The 17,422-nt window shown below is 38.3% G+C and overlaps 1 protein-coding gene across 3 annotated transcripts in view; it reads right to left on the bottom strand.

The window, feature by feature from the left end:
- The window catches only part of plxna2 (plexin A2), a 555,589-nt gene that overhangs the window by 95,194 nt on the left and 442,973 nt on the right, over positions 1–17,422 (bottom strand). For 2 of the 3 annotated variants that reach the window (XM_008116576.3, XM_062978633.1), the window contains one exon: positions 5,860–6,099. In XM_008116576.3, the coding sequence (XP_008114783.1) occupies positions 5,860–6,099 (240 nt within the window). Of the gene's footprint in view, positions 1–2,817; positions 3,358–5,859; positions 6,100–17,422 lie in introns of those variants that run through there. The other variant, XM_062978634.1, reaches the window with a different exon arrangement.

The raw sequence follows: 17,422 nt of genomic DNA on the forward strand, positions 1-17,422 counted from the left end.
GATTTCCCATTTGTCCTGTAGCAAACACACACACACACACACACACAAAACATTTTATACAGACTGTATCCACTGGATCTCATCCTCAGTAATAAAAAATAAGCACTATGCATCTTTGTACCACTTTCCAATATGTACAACTTCACACTTAAAAGGACACTTTGATTACAAGCACAAAGTACAAGAAAAGTAACACTGATACAATGTGTGCATACTATATTAGAAATTAATCCTTGTGTGAGTTTAGTGGAAATTCATATGCCAGGTTCATAAAGTGGCATGTTCAATAGGGAGAAAGCAAGCATTCAAGGTTGCTAAGTTGAGCTGTACAAGGAAAGGAAACAAATGTCCAGAGCAACCACTGGGTTTTTAAAATTGAGCTCAATTATGTTATTTAGTAGATAGAGGTTGAATATACAAAATATATATTTTCTTTGGGTAGCTCAGAAAGCAGTTTACGGTCATTTCACACACCACATAGAAGAAATTGTGGAGGTATTCAGTAGGTATACATAAGACTCATGAATCCTTTTTTAAAAAATTATTTTATTTATGATTTTGACATATACATAAAAAAATGACATTTACATAGAAAAATGAAAGGAAAGAAAGGGTAAAAAAAGGACAAAAAAAAAAGAAAAAGAATTATGTGAATGTAGAGTAATAGAACAGAAAACAAAATCGAAGATCAAAGCGTACCCCCATGGCCACTTCCAGCTCCTCTGGACTGCTTTACTAAACATCCTTGCAACATCGAATATGTTCGGCAGGTCAACGTATATAACCTAGAGTCTAAAAGCTCTTATAAGCGATAATCACAAAAATTCTATACTGCTTCTTAGCAAATAATGTCTCAGTTTGCTCCAGTCGGTCCAATGTCTTGGCGAGATGCTCTGCGATACTTTTTGTGTTAATAAATCCATATTTTTTATATCAATAAGCTTCTTCATCCATGTTTCAAATGTGGGAGTCTCTTGTGTTTTCCATAGTTTGGCAATACATATCCTAGCCGCAGTTATCATATATGTAAATAATTTTTCCGTATTAAAGTCCATCTGAAAATCAACCATGTCCAACAGAAAGTATTCTGGTTTTATGTTGAATTTGATTTGCAATATTTTCTCCATTTTTTTTTATTTCTTGCCAGTACTTTTTTATTCTTTTACAACCCCACCACATGTGCATAAAATCACCATTGTGTTTCTGGCATTTCCAACATTTCCCGTCTCCTTTGTCTTTATTGAACTTGGCAAGCCTTGCCGGGGTAAGGTACCATCTGTAAAAAACCTTAAACCAATTTTCCCTTAATTCTATTGCATATATAAGCTTTTGGTTCTTTTTCCATATATTTTCCCATTCTGATAGCATGATCGTATGACCTATTTCTCTTGCCCATTTGGTCATAACCGTTTTAACCTGGACTTCTTCTGTATCCCAGGCCAACAATTGTTTGTATATTATTTTTATTGTTTTTGTTTCTACTTTTAATATTCTGTCCCAACTTGTTTCCTTTAGTTCAAAGCCTATTCTGCCATCCTCTTGGAAGATTCCCCTTATTTGCCAATAATTGAGCCATGTCATTTTGGGATCCATTCTTTTTATCTCATCATATGATTTGAGATTGACCTCTTGGTTTCCCACTCTTAGCAGTTGTCTATAGGTCAGCCATGTTTCTCTGGGTAGTTCTCTCATATGCTCCGCTTCGGAAGGTGAGCACCACATGGGTATCTTTTTATAAAATCTTTTTTTATATTTCTCCCAGGTTCCTATGAGTGCAGCTCTCAGAAAATGGTTTCTGAAATTTCTCTCTTTGCTAGATTTCTCTCTACACAAATAGCTGTGCCATCCTTTCCTTAGGTCCTGACCTTCTAGGGCTAGTGTTTTCCTTTTAGTTAAAGTGGACCAATCCTTAACCCAACTCAGGGCTGCAGCATCATAGTAGAGCTGAAGGTCAGGCAGTCCCATCCCACCTCTCTTTATATCGTCCTTTAGGTATTTAAATCCTATTCTTGCTTTTTTTCCTTCCCATATAAATTTCTGTATGTCCTTGTGCCACTCTGCTATAGTTTTTTTCGTTTTTAGAATTGGAAGATTGTGGAATAGGAAGTTTACTTCAGGTAGTATCTTCATCTTGACTGTTGCGATCTTCCCTAAAAGTGAAAGCTGTAGAGATCCCCATTTCTTCATTTTTTCTTTTATCTCCTTCCACTTCCTCTCATAATTATTTTTGAATAGGTGGGCGTTACTTGCTGTTATTTCTAACCCTAGGTATCTGATTTTTTTGACAACTTCTATGCCAGTATTTCTTTGTAACTTCTCTTTTCTCTTGTGTGTCATATTTTTGGTTAATATTTGAGTTTTGCCTCTGTTTATTTTAAAGCCTGCTACTTCTCCATAATTTTGGATTACCTCCCACCATTTGTCAAATTGTTCTAAAGGGTTTTCAATTAGACATACCAGATCGTCAGCGAATGCGCGTGTTTTGTAGCTAAAGTTCTTTGTTCTAGGACCTTTTAGTTCTTTGTTATTTCTTATAGCACTCAGGAGAATCTCTATTGTCATAATAAATAAAGGAGGGGATAGGGGACATCCCTGCCTTGTCCCTTTGCTTATATTTATAGTATTGGATATCTGGCCGTTCGTTATTATCCTTGCTGTCTGCTGAGAGTATATAGCTTTAATAGCATTCGAAAAGTAGAAACCCACATCCATTTCCCTTAAAATTTCGAACATACAGAACCAGTTGACATTGTCGAACGCCTTTTCAGCGTCTAAAAAAAGAAAGGCTATCTCTGTCAAAGACAGAACGCCAGCAAGTAAAACAAAACTCAGTTTATTGAGGTTACAGAACTAAAAACGCCCGTAGGAAACAAAGAACAGGGCAAACACTTGACTTCAGTGGGATAAATAACAAAAAACAGCTCAGTTTGAGCTTAAATGGTTCAAAGGGATAAACCGGGTTAAACAGCAGTGTAATCCGGATTAAATCAAAGTGCTTACTTCAGCTTGGCAAACAATGCAAACAAAAGAGGATCAACAGGAGTCAGAATGTAAACTAAAGACTGGTAGCAGATTCCTCTCTGCTACTCAGAAACAGCAGGGGAGTAAAACAGGCTTGTTTATTCCTCCCTGCAGCGAACGAAAGCGTGGTCGTAGTCAGGATTCAGGTTTAGGGTAATGGCAGTCAGCAGGGTCCCAATCCGGTCCAGAAGATCAATAGCCAAGCGTAGTCATCAAGGAATCCAAAGGTCTCACCGAAAGCCAGCAGCAGGGTTAATCCGGAATCGTAGTCAGTCAGTCCAGCGTCAATCCAGTGTAAGTAGGTATTGCCCGTCAAAAAGACGACGGAGGTTCAAGCTATCAAGATTAAACACAAGTTGCACAGAGAAAAACCCCACACAGTTCCTCCCGCCGTCGATGCCCAATGTCCTTGGTAAACTTACGTATCCAGTAGCGAATCACACCCGTCTTCAGGAAGTTCCCAAACAAAAGCCCAAGCGTCCGTCCAGATTACCTTGCCCAACGCAATTAGACATTGGTCCCAAACCCCATTTTATCCCAGTTCAAGCTCATCATCGCTGTCAGCTGCCATCCCAATTCCAGACGCCCCAACATCATCATCCTCATCAGAGCTTAAGCACCTTCGACTACGCCCCACAGCATCCCCAGCTGTGGATCCCGCTCCATCCCTCCAACCAGTCCATGGGTCTGATCCTGCAACCCGCCAATCACCTCCCACGCTTTCATTGCTTGTTTCCCCAACACCCAAATCCTCCCTCACACGAGTCCATTCCATGTCGTCCTCCTCCGAGCTGGCCATCTCTTCCTCCAAACCCTCAGAAAAACCCTCAAATGAGTCCTCATCTGTTGGCTCTGCAAACAAATCCCGGAGACGTTTTCTTTCACGCTCCTCGAGAGTGTCTGACTCTCGAGGAGTCTTACGACCCCTTCTTTCATTACCAGAGCCCGAAGGCTCAACCATAACAATCACCTTACGGTTATTTTTTTCGTAATATTCGATAACATTAAGAATGTTCCTTATGTTCTCCTTCATTTGCCTCCCGGGCAGAAAGCCGGATTGATCCTCAGCTATTCTAACCTTTAACACCTCCTTTAACCTGTCAGCTAATATACTGGCGAAGATTTTGTAGTCCGCGTTTAAAAGGGATATAGGCCTGTAATTCTTAACCTGTGTGTTGTCCATCTTGCCTTTGGGTATAACTACAATGTTGGCACTATTCCATGTCTGCGGGACTTTCCCTTCTTCCAAAATTTTATTCATCACTTTCTGGAGAGGTGAAACAAGTATGTCCTGGAAAATCTTGTAATATAACATTGAGAAACCATCTGGCCCTGGTGCCTTGCTCGAGGGTAGTTTCTTGATTGTTCTACTTATTTCTTCTTCCGTGATCCTCCCGTTTAACCTCTCTCTTTGGGTTTCAGTTATTTTAGGGATGTCCTGCTTCCCTATATATTGGGTTACTTTTTCTTCAGCAAAAGACTCATGAATCCTTGCAATCATGAATTATTGTGTTATAGAGGTACATGTGTCAAGTAAGGATGAAGGCAAACCTGCAGTCATAATGTTGAAGATAAATGTGCAAATAGGGCTGCAATCCTATGCTAACTTACTTATAATTTAAAATATAATATTTATAAAATATAAATTAATAAATATACTATCTTTCTTCTGGTACTAAGAAAATTATTGCTACTTACCAGGTAATAAACCCCAAAGATCCTAGTATGACTTATTGAAGAGTATAATTGCACTATAAGGAGATTTGAAATGTCATCTTCTCCAGTTATGACATTCTCATTTATTTAAAATCTGGACTGGACTCTAGGATGTGAGCATGGAGACTGTTGCCCTTCAAATATTGCTGCAATGCAACTCCTATTAATCCTGTGAAGTGTACCCAGTTGTTTGGATGCTAAACATTTGGCCAGGATCCCATATGGACAAATCACTTATGGAACAGACTGTTCCAGGAGTGATTTGACCTTCTTGCAGCTTGTGCAGGAAAGTATCCAAAAAGTATTTTCCTAAATAAGCAGAAGAGGAGACATGAATGACTTTGAGGCAACAATGGCAGTGCCTCAGAAGAAGAGGGTCCTGTGGTGCATGGCTCTCAAAACATGTTTGTTTATTCACAGATGTTCCTTTACTCAAAATCATTAGAGTGATTTGAGAAATTACCTGTTGAAAAGGCACAGGTTATTTTTCTAACCAGTTTATATCATCCACATTGTCTTGTCTGCAGAATCAGGCATTGAGGAAACGAACAACCATAGATAAGAGTCAGTCCAGGCAGAAGACATTGACAATGTGGTGTTCTAACCCTGACAGAGAATTCTGCTTGACAAAAAAAATAACAGAATCCGTTACTTGGAGTCCAACAATATCTGGAAGACTACAGATTTACTACTCAATCCTTCCTATTGAGAAGGACCCCAAAATCCTTCCTACTGTCTTTTCACTTTGTCTTACTTGGAAAAAGAACTGGGAAGTAGTAAAGATAGTTGGCTAGCAACAGAGGACTGTTTCATCTAATGGAGGCTTTTAATTTTTTCCTAAGAATTAAAAAAAATCAGTATGCTTGAGAATTTTGTAGTCAGATAAAAAATATCAGATATCTAGTAAGGTACAGTATTTACCCATCTCTGTTTTTGGCACTTGTACTTGATTATTCCCAGTGTAACTTCAGACCCTAACTTTTCCCCTAAAAACGAAATGTGTGAAGTGGACCCTATACAATAACTTCACAAGGACGTCTTTTCTAACAAGGCCAAGACATTCTGTATAGTACAGTGTTGTCCCAGAAGGTGATTATTCCAAATAATCTGAGTTGCTCTTACCTTCAGGATAATAGGTGACCCTGGCTTTTGATCCAAGATACCATTAACACTGAGAAGCTCAAAGGTAGGGTTTGGGTAGAAGATAAACTTGGTGTCATTATAAATCAGCAAGGACTGAACATTGTTGAAGATGAAGCCAAACTCATCAGGTCGTTCAACAGCATCCAAGCCTGGTCGGTATTCTGGTGTGAGTGAGGGAGCCAGACAAGTCAAGGTGGTTGCATTTACAACTTTACAGACCTGGAGGCAGAAAGTCAAGGGTGAGATATATTTTGAAATAGAATGTATCTTTCTGTGGGGAGAAAACAAATGCTCATGCCATGCTTCCACCAAGTTCCTTGAGCTTGAAAATGTCAAAGTAATAAGATGATTTCTCAATATATGTACTGCCTGCACTGACCATCTTTATATGCAAGTGATGTGTGTGTGTGTCATTCTAGCAATGAAAGCAAATAATTGTATCTTCTAGATTTGTTCCATTTTTTTAAAAGTTCTTGTAAGGCCCAAAAGGCTAACAGAGATATGTGATGCTGGGAAGTTTTGCATCGCTGCAGTCATAACTACAGCATATAGGAAATAATGCAAAATACTAGCAAGTAAAGAAACATATGTACAAACACATGAGAATATTTTAATGCTGTCCTTACAGATCACACAAAGGTATATTGAAAAAAAAGTACAAAGGAATAGGTCTGTGTCTCAGCACTATGTTAATTATGACATTCCTTTCACTTTTATGTACACATGTAGCCAAAGATATTAAACTGATAGAAAAGTGTTTTTCATATCATATACCTGGTTTACCTGTACCTCTTTCCCCATTCTATTATGTGATTGTGATGAATTTAACAAACAGGAGTTGGCCTTCTGTATCTATGAATTTTGCATTCATGGATTCAGCCAACCATGGCTCAAAGATAATTAAAAAATGAAATAAAGCCAACTTTGGTTTTGCCATTTTATATAAGGGACATTATGTTACCACACCATTGTATATAATGGCATGCACATCCATGGATTTTAGTATTCATGGGGAAGGGGTTTATTGGAACCAAACTCCAGCGCATATGGAACGTCCATTCTTATCCAATATAAATATAGTTCTTGTTATACATAGATACCGTAATATGAAACAGATAAAATAAAATATACTACAAAAATAAAATGCATATTAAAGACTCAGTGGATTGCAGTGGCAGTTAATAAAAACCAATGTGCGGAATCTTTACTCATTCTACCCATTAACCACTCCTCAAAAAAAAAGAGAAACAAGTAAGCTAATAAAACAAACAAAACTTATTTTTTTAATCATTGCACATTCCAAAGCTTGCATCCTTCCCTCCATCCCCTGAACAATCCTAATATCTTTTTTTTTTCCTTTATAGTGCACACAACATCACCTCACTTGGGACCTAGCATTTTGCTAGCAGGTACCGAGCTTTGATAGTTCAAAGTTGTAATATAAAAGACAAAATCAGGAAGGCTGAGAATTTGCAAAGAATTTTAGACAGGAATAAACTATACAGTGGGCCCTCAGTATGTGACAGGAATTAGTTCCAGGATCCTCAGTAGATACCAAAACAATGTGCATACTCATGTCCCAATTAATAATGGCATAGGAAAAAATTGGGGGCAGAGAGAAGCTCTCGCTGCTGGGCACATCACATTCTTTGGGCACTGGGGAACAAACCGGTTGTCTCCACCTGCCTTTGAGATACAAGGCAGAAGCAAGTGGCTGGTGGGCTCCCTGGAAATTGGGAAATTGAAGAAGGCAGCATATGTGTCAGCCAGGGTTTACTGCCAAGTATGCTGCCCCATGACATTTTAATAGAGACTGGCTTGACAACAGTACATGTGAAAAAGTCTTAATGGAGTCTTAATGGACAGCAAGTTAAACATAAGCCAACAATGTGATGCAGCAACTAAAAAAGCCAATGGAATTTTGGGCTTCTTCAAAAGAAGTATGGTGTCTAAATCAAGGAAAGTAATGATGACTCTCTATTCTGCTTTGGCCAGACCTCACTGGCAATACTGTTTCCTGTGTCCAATTCTGGGATCCACAATTTAAGAAAAGAAATTGACAAGCTGGAATGTGTTCAGAGGAGGGTGACTAAAATGATCAAAAGTCTGGAGACCTATGAGAAGCGGCTGAATGAGCTTGGTATTTTGAGACTGTGGAAGAAAATGTTGATAAAAGACATAATAGCCACATATGATATTTAAAAGGATGTCATAAGGAAGAGGAAGCAGACTTGTTTTCTGCTGCCCTGGAGACTAGAACTTGGAACAATGGGTTAAAATTACAGGAAAGGAGATTTCACCTGAACATTAGGAATGACTTCCTGACTGTAAGTGTTCAACAGTGAAACTCTCTGCCTCGGAGTGTGATGGAAGCTCCTTCCTTGGAGGCTTTTAAACAGGGGTACTTTGTGCTTTTCCTACATGGCAGGGGGTCAGACTAGATGGCCCATGTGGTATGTTCCAACTCCAAGTAATCCTTTATTAAAACTGGTGTAGGGCACCAGTGGAGGCACCAGTCACTTGCTTCTACCTTTTGAAGGAACCCACACCTCGAAGACAGAAGTGAGCAGGTGGTGTACTCCTTACCATTGATTCAAATGTACAGTACAGTGTACTTCTGAGTTTGCAGTGAATACATGGACTGTGGTTTATGTGGCATAGAATAAAGAATGCAGCAAATTAACAATAGCTTAATTCTATAATTAACATCAGGAACAAATCTTTTAAATAGTTACCCATAGCATCTAAGAAAACAATACTATTGAGAAGACATCTTAAGTTGTTGAAGCTAATCTGTTTGGAACAAGTTCGAAATGTTAACTAAGATTTGCATCATTATATTCTCCCTTTGTTCTCAACCAAGGATCAGGACCTTAGACAGTACCCCAAATTGAAAGTAATAACAGAATATTAATTTATTACCAGACCCCACCTGTATATATTATTTACCTTCACACTGTGTTATTGTCGTCAAATATGCCTTTCAGAAGAAATTGTAATAAATGTCTGACTCTGGTGACAAATCTAAGCAATTTCCCCATGACAGCTGCATAGAACAATTCATTGATCACAAGGGATTGGGAGAAAAATGAAGGCTATATCCCACTGGTAAAAAGTTGGCTGTCCAGCCTTCTTTATCCCCGGAGATAAGAATTCATTAGAAAGCAGAGCCTGGCTTCCACAGATGGAGTTTTATTTAGAAATCATGTCCTATAAAGCACCAGGAGACATTTAATTTGGTCTCACTAAGCAAATGGGAAATTTAATTTTCATACACATTTGTGTACTGAGAAAACTTTTTTTGTAATAATAAAATAAAAATGTTCTTTTTAAACCAGAAAAATGAAAAGTGACAGCAAGAAAAGATAACGGCATGGTGCTGATGCCCTTTGAAGGCAAATTTGCAAGGGGTTTGCATCTTCAAAATGGGACTTTTGAATGTGCTATTTTGCATAAAATGCCAAAATGCACTGAATCTATGAGCATATCAAATTTAATATAAATGGCAGCCTATCAGAATAAGAATTGAAACTAGACTTACAAATCATCCCTCAGAAGACTAGAAATTCATAGTCTAAATCCAATTATAATTCTCTCCCCCCCCCCCCCCCCACAAATTTAGTGAACCAATTGAAATGACATAACTGTTGATTTAAAGAGTTTCAATGGTTCTACTTTGAAAGAGACTAACCATGAGGTTTAGATGTTTATCTCCCACTTAACCTACGGAACCACATAGTGGGAACTGGGCACCAATGCCATATTTTATGCAGAGACACGAGACTGTAACACTTCTTATGATTCATTTCTCTTTTCCTCATCATGGGGTGCCAACTAGGCAGCACACTGTTTCATTCCTCCACAGCTATAAAGCCCTTAGGTGTAAACTACATATAAAGACTACCTAGCTAGTTCATACTGTCTGATTAAGGCATTAGCGGGGAATGTTTAAAACCACATATCACTTAAGGACGGTCTGCTCGGTGTCAAACAGAGAGGCAACAGCTAACCAGCTTAGCCTATACAACACTGGCTGATTCCTTGCTAACATTGATTGCATATGATTTCTCCTTTGTGTACTTTTGGAATCCTTCTCAAACTATGTGAGAAAGGAAGTGTGTGCATCAATGTATATACATTTGTGCCATAGCATCTTGACTATAGAAGGCTATACAATTATCAAAATTTAGCAGAATCCTGTATGGCTTAGTGCAGAATGGTAGTCCCACATGTGGAACTATGCTATGGCTGGCCAATCACAGACCCACACAACGGCTTAAGACCCTTTCCTATGGTCATTCCATGTTTGGTGGGATCCTCTGAAGATTTCAGTGGATGATGTAAGCATTTAGCATCTAGGTATGGGAACATTGCAAGGTGCATCTCTGAGAATTGCTACAAACAGGAAGAAGATAATAGCAAATTGACCAAATTGACCACAAAAGCACATATGCCTGTGTACTATTAACAAGATGCCAATTATTATATCCAGCTGGAACAATGAAAAGACAACAACATTCCATATAAAGTTGAAGGCATCTCAAGTCTGCTCTTGCTTGAACTTTTAACTGGATAAAACTGGGGTTACAGGTTAAAGAAAGGGAAGGGGGTAATCAAGCAATCCTCCAGATGTTGCTAGACTCAAGTTCCCTTGGTCCTAGTCAGAATAGCCAATGGTGAGGAAGGATGGGAGTTGCAGCTCAAAATATCTTGTGGGCTGCATGACTTCCATCCTTGGGTGAATGCAGGCATGGGAAAAATCAGTTCTCCAGGTGTTTTGGACTTCAACTCGCACAATTCCTAACAGCCGGTAAGCTGGATGGGATTTCTGGGAGTTGAAGTCCAAAACATAGAAACATAGAATCATAGAATCATAGAATAGTAGAGTTGGAAGAGACCTCACGGGCAATCCAGTCCAACCCCCTGCCAAGAAGCAGGAAATCACATTCAAAGCACCCCCGACAGATGGCCATCCAGCCTCTGCTTAAAAGCCTCCAAAGAAGGAGCCTCCACCACAGTCCGGGGGAGAGAGTTCCACATCTGGAGGGCTGAAGTTTCCACATGCTCCTTGCATAAAATATGGCATTGGTCATGTATAAAAAACAGCATTTAACAACAGTGGAGAAGAAGAAAGAGAGTACTTGGGACAAGAAAGCATACCAATTCTACTTTTGTCTTTCTGTTCAGAAGTATTCACATAAGAAACTTCTTTTGACCTTTCATGGCATCCCTAATGAGAACAAATGAGGAAGAAGGAAAGCTCTGCCAGCAAACATCAGACCATTTCAGAATATTGCTCTGTAGCTGCCATTTATTCTAAATCTACACCATTTGGAGTCATGCGAATCTCAGCTGCAATGTTGTGTACAGTTAAGTGCACTTAAATTTCATTTATATTAATGGGATTTGAGTGCAAATTACTGTGTGCAGGAATTCAGCCATCAGTTTTATAGTTTAGAATCCTGACAGTTGCAGGGAATTGCCTCAGTAGTGAATTTTAAAAAGGCAAGTAATCAGCAGCCACATTTCCTCAGATTTATGTGGTTCCTCCCTGCAAAATGGCAGGCATCATAAAAGCACACAGCTCATCTATACAGTATCCCAGGAACAAACGTGTATCTGCATGCCCTTCATCAATCTGACATCTTGCTTAGACTTCTTCTGACCCCAATAGTCAATATCCAATCATGTCTGGGGATCTTTTTATCAGTTCCAAACTCAAGCAGTGCACAATAACAAAGTCATGTTTCCATGCCATAAAATGAAGGTGTTTCCTTGCAACAGCTCCTGAAAGTCACTGAAAGGTACTAATAAATTTGATTGCTATATGTTACTTCAGGATCCTTGGAAAATAACAATATTCAACATCATAACACATTCAATGGAATCACAGTTTAGGGAGGCCAAAGGGGTGTGTGTATGAGCCAGAGACAGGCAGACAAAGACACACATACGCTCTCACACACAGATCTTAAACAAATGTTTGGTCTTAGTCAATGTCTACACTATTGCACAAGGCTTGGATAACATCAACAGAAGCCTAGCATCATTTGTGACTTGAGAATAAAGACAAACCAAGAACACATGCATTTGAAAACTGCACCCCAGTATATAGTATGTATGACATAGCATATGTCTAGATCCATGCCAACTTATACTACTCTTCAATACTCCGCCCTTCAAATATCAAAACACACGTAAAAAAATTGTACAAAACTACGGATTCAAAAGAATCTTTCAGTTTAAAATTGTATCCAAAATGACTAAGAGACTAAAAACAGATGATGTCATATTTCTCTACAGCTTAAAGGGAAATACTGTGGAATACTGTGTCCAATTTTGGGCACCGCTGTTGACAAGCTGGAAAGCGTCCAAAGGAGGGTGACTAAAATGATTAAGGGTCTGGAGAACAAGCACTATGAGGAGCGGCTTAAACAGCTGGGCATGTTTAGCCTGCAGAAGAGATGGCTGAGAGGAGACATGATAGCCATGTACAAATATATGAAGGGAAGTCATAGGGAAGAGGGAGCAAGCTTGTTTTCTGCTGCCCTGGAAACTAGGACACGGAACAATGGCTTCAAACTACAGGAAAGGAGATTCCACCTGAACATTAGGAAGAACTTCCTCACTGTGAGAGCTGTTCAGCAGTGGAACTCTCTGCCCCGGAGTGTGGTAGAGGCTCCTTCTTTGGAGACTTTTAAGCAGAGGCTGGATGGCCCTCTTTCGGGGGTGCTTTGAATGAGATTTTCCTGCTTCTTGCAGGGGCTTGGACTGGGTGGCCTGTGAGGTCTCTTCCAACTCTACGATTCTATGATTCTATGATTCTAATGTAGGTGTCATACACATTCTGTAATAAGCATTATGTATATGGGGTGCCCACCTCTACGAAGCTATTGTCTTGCCTTATTGTGGTCCAGGATAGCTACAGAAGGCACTGAATTGAAGATTTTAATGCATAAATACAGTGTGTATCGGTTTGTATTATTGAAGTCCTATGTCATGAAGGCCTGTAGAAGTCAAAATAGAATTTTCATTTGATTCCTGTAAATTAGTGGTCCCCACCCTTTGGGCCTCCAGGTGTTTTGGACTTCAGCTCCCACAATTCCTAACAGCTGGTAAACTGGGATTTTTGGGAGTTGAAGTCCAAATCACCTGGAGGTCCAGAGGTTGGGAACCACTGCTGTAAATGGATCAGAAACAAGTGTAACAAGCATAATTGGAGTTCAATATCCAATTCCAATCTTCAACCTACTTCCTACATTTTGATCTATTTGTCTGTCTGTCTGTCACCTCCCACTTCTTTTTCAAAGAATTCAGAATTCCAGATTATCCAGTTTCTTCACACCTGGTATTTAGTTTAAGAAAACCATTCATGCAGCTGTCAGTCCTGCAAATGAAACTATGTTTCATTTGGTCATGAAAGAAGGCAGACTGAACAATGGTCAAGATAGATCACAATTAACTTTCTGTAACCAAAGACAAATGACATTACAATCATTTGTTGTGTACCGTCAAGTAGTTTCCATAAGGTGACCATATCATGGGGTTTTCTTAGTAGGATTTATTCAGAGGAGTTCATCCTGCTCTCTGAGGTTGAGAGAATATGACTTGCCCAAGAAAACCCAGTGGATTTCCATGGCTGAGCAGGGATTTGAATCCTGGTTTCTCAGACTCAGAATCCAACAAAAAAATTTATACTATGCTAGCTCTCAACTGTATTTCATGTATTTATAAAATGAGGGTTAATGTTTTAAAATGCCAGAAAAAGTAATTAAAATAGATTGATTAAACTGGTGTGTGCAACTAGGGTGATGGGGACAAAAGAGTAAGAGTCTATTCCCTATTAGCAGTATGCCAATATATCTGTGTTTTCTTTCCAGATTGTTGACAAAAGTGAAAGTATTTTCCTATGCGGAAAGGTCTGTTTTTTGTCTGGAGAATTCTGCTTTTTAAAAAATCTAAGTGATTATGAGAGATGTTCAGGATCTGGGCCCCTGAGCAGTCCATACTTTCCCCATCACTGCATTAAACAAACAAACAAACAAACAAACAGATGATGTCATATTTCTCTAGAGCTCAAAGTTCAAAAGGGGGGAGGAGGAGAGAGAAAGCTCTTTTGTGAGATCAGTTGACTGGATCAATACATATCTCAGTAAATAAATAAGCTGGATGAAAGAAATAAAAAATCCATAGTCACTTAAATACATGAAGTCAGGAGGACAATTGCTTCTCTTCTTATTATAAATGTGTACATTTAGACATTTGCATGACAAAAGCTGGATTCTATGACTGAGATAAATCACATATATCATCTGGAAAGCATATACAGGCCATTAGGATCAGAGAGCAATGTTGGACTTACAATAGCATCATGCAGCCTTTCTCAATCTGGCACTGTTCAGAAGGGTTGGACTACAACTTCCATAATGCATAGTTATTATAAGCTAGCTGTGTTAATTAGGTTTATCAACTATCTGGAGGAAACTTTCTTTGCAGACCGTCTTCTTTGAATCATGCTATTCAGAACTGTTTACATAAATTCTTAATTTTCTTACAGCATGTTAAAAACCGCCCAGAAGAGCAGGTTTAAAAATTTGGGGACAGTTTCATTTATTTTGCTGATAGATTTAACTTTTAGTGTTGGTTTGCAATACCAATCATGTTTAAAATTAACCTTAGTTAACTTATGACAACTTGAAGAAATATTATGTTCAGATTCATAAAATATTAGAGGGCATTTAAAATCCAAATGAAACATGCATTCCTGATGGAAGAACAATTAGAAAAGAAGCATGGAAGAATACAGACTGTCTCCAAGTTACGAACAAGATAGGTTCTGTAGGTTTGTTCTTAAGATGAATTTGTTTATAAGCTGTCCCTGTGATAATCAGATTTTGAAAACATTGGCTTGTAGAAACAAGGATTGGTGAGAATGCTTCAGTTGAATTTCCCTTTTTAGGAATTGATTTCACTTCCTGTTGTCTCACTCCTGTTCTTAACTATGAGTAGTTTGTATGTTGGATGTTTGCCACTTGTGGATTGCTTGTAATCTTGTACATGATTACAGCTGTTAGGCTTCTATATGCACAGAGATGGATCTATACACCAATGCAAAAAGATTGGTTGATAAGACAAAACGACTTTGCTGATATGGACAAACTGACAATTTTGCTTAAAGATAAACTTTAGCAAATTTTAAGAAGCAATGGAATTTGGCAATGATCTTTTAGAGACAATATTGGGGGAATTGATCAGTTTTAGGTTTCGAGGATTAGCAGTTAGATTTGACGTAGAACTGCAAATAACAGATTAGGTTAGAGAAAGCTTGTTAGTTTAATTATTACTATTTGGGAAGTGGGAAATTATTTATATTTTCCCTTTTTATTCTATTTTAGTTATGTATGGTCATTTTTTAATTTTTTCTTGTAATTTGGTTGTAAGTGGCAGTTTTAATTTCCATTCATGTATAGTTTTAATACACACACACAAACACACACACACACAGAGTATATAAATATGTATATATAAAAACACTGGTTTATAACAAAAAAAAAGACTACACTCAAAAGAAGAACTGGATTAAGTTGGAAAACTTAGAGAACCCTTGTAGAGATTCCCCAATTTTACAATGATAATTATATACCTATTATATTATATGTTATTATAATAATAATTTTTCATAATCAAAGGATAAAGGATGCTTGAAACTGAGGAATTACTATCATTTTAAAGATACAAATGAAAACACACTCCTGATCAGATTTTCAGAGCTGAGAATATGCTAATAATAGGCAAATTATACTCTCTCAGCTACAAAGGCAACCCCCTATAAAAAAATATTTTCAAGAAAACCCCATAATAGGTTGGCCTTAGGGTTGACATAAATTGGAAACTTGAAAGCACAGAAAGACACAAAGAGATTAAAAAGGGAAATGCAAGCCTAAGTGTATATTTGTAAGGCCCATGGGCTTTCCCCACATTAACCTGGGGAAAAGCAAAGCTGTGGGTTTCAAAGACTCTCTTATTTCTTGCTTTCATAAGGTGCTGATAGTTTTACATTGGTCCCAGGAAAGCCCTATTGTCATGAGGCAGGTGTTCAGGTGGTAGGCTCAGTGAAGGCATCAATTCCATTATATTTCTGTCAACCCTTCATTGTCTGTTTACTTAGCAGTTCTCCCTTCTGCTGAGACTTTTATGCATGTGCCTTGGATGATATATAGTAGGGCCTCACAATGACACCAGTGCCATATGCCTTCATTGTCCCTGCTAAATGAAGCTTCTCCAGATGACAGAGCTCCTGAGGTTCCAAAGTGGATTCACCTGATATAGCCTAACATGTGAGTGGACACAGATTATGCCTTTGCTTTAATACAAATCATCCCGCTTCCTCATGAAGCAATGTACCATACAAAGAAGATGGCTTTTCTGTGCAAAAACAGGTTTTCTGCACAGAAATCCCATTTTGTACAAAACCATCATATGGTGAACTCTTCATGGTGAAGCATTGTATTGCATCCACAATGCTCCTTGTTGGTACATCTCAATGCTCGGGAAACTTAATTTTCAACAGTAGTTCAAATATTTTTGAAGATACTTTCCATTCCTAAGAGGGAAACATTTTTGCACAGAAGACTGCTTTTTCTGCAGAAGACATGTTTTCTCCCCTTGAGGTAGCACATTTTAATACAGGAAAACCACAGACATTTGTGCATAATTATCTATGAATGAACCACCGAAGAATCATACAGCTTTCTTCTTTTTCTCAGATGGGTATCTTAAAATGTGTGGTACTCTTTGTCCATTAAAGCTGTGAACATTAACCTGTATTTTTTACATTCTTAACATGGCCAACACTGCATTTAAGAAGCAATGAGATTCACAGCCATGGATTCATAAAGGCTGCTGGACTGAGTTAGCATTAGCATATGGAGGTCCTAAATGGTTAAAAAAACAAAATAAAATGGACTGCACCATATTATGCCTCTGTTAACAAAAGGTTAAAGGTTACTTCAGTTAATGGCCTGTCCTGTCGATCTCTTTTATTACAACAGCAATCTATCAACAAGCACAATAAATAATGTCTTTTCTCCCTGGCACTGAAGTGAACAAGCTTACCATCTTGACACATGGAAATGTTGACAACTACTTCCAAGATCAGGGTGTTTTTACACATTCTAGTTTTAGCAAATAAATCAGTGCAAGTTTATGCCTTTGCTCAGTGGGGCATTTTTGTTGAAAGGGCTCTGCAGTTCTAAAGTGAATTTAGTTCATAATGTAGAATCACAAAGTAGAAGTATTGCCAGGAAAAATGGCAGCACTTTTGGAAAAATAAGGAAGTAGTCCAGTATCTGCCTGAATTGTGCTCTTTAAGGATCTTATCACATTCTCATAAGCAGAGAATAAACAACCACTGTGGCTTATAGCAGGAAACAGGAGTAACATATGTTCATGTGAACCTGCCAATAATGTTCTCACACTATATCCTTTAATAAATATTATTTTCCCACTCTGCACCACATATTTTATAGCAGTAATTCTAATA

Source organism: Anolis carolinensis, chromosome 4 (genome assembly GCF_035594765.1).
Source record: "Anolis carolinensis isolate JA03-04 chromosome 4, rAnoCar3.1.pri, whole genome shotgun sequence".
Lineage (NCBI taxonomy): Eukaryota > Metazoa > Chordata > Lepidosauria > Squamata > Dactyloidae > Anolis > Anolis carolinensis.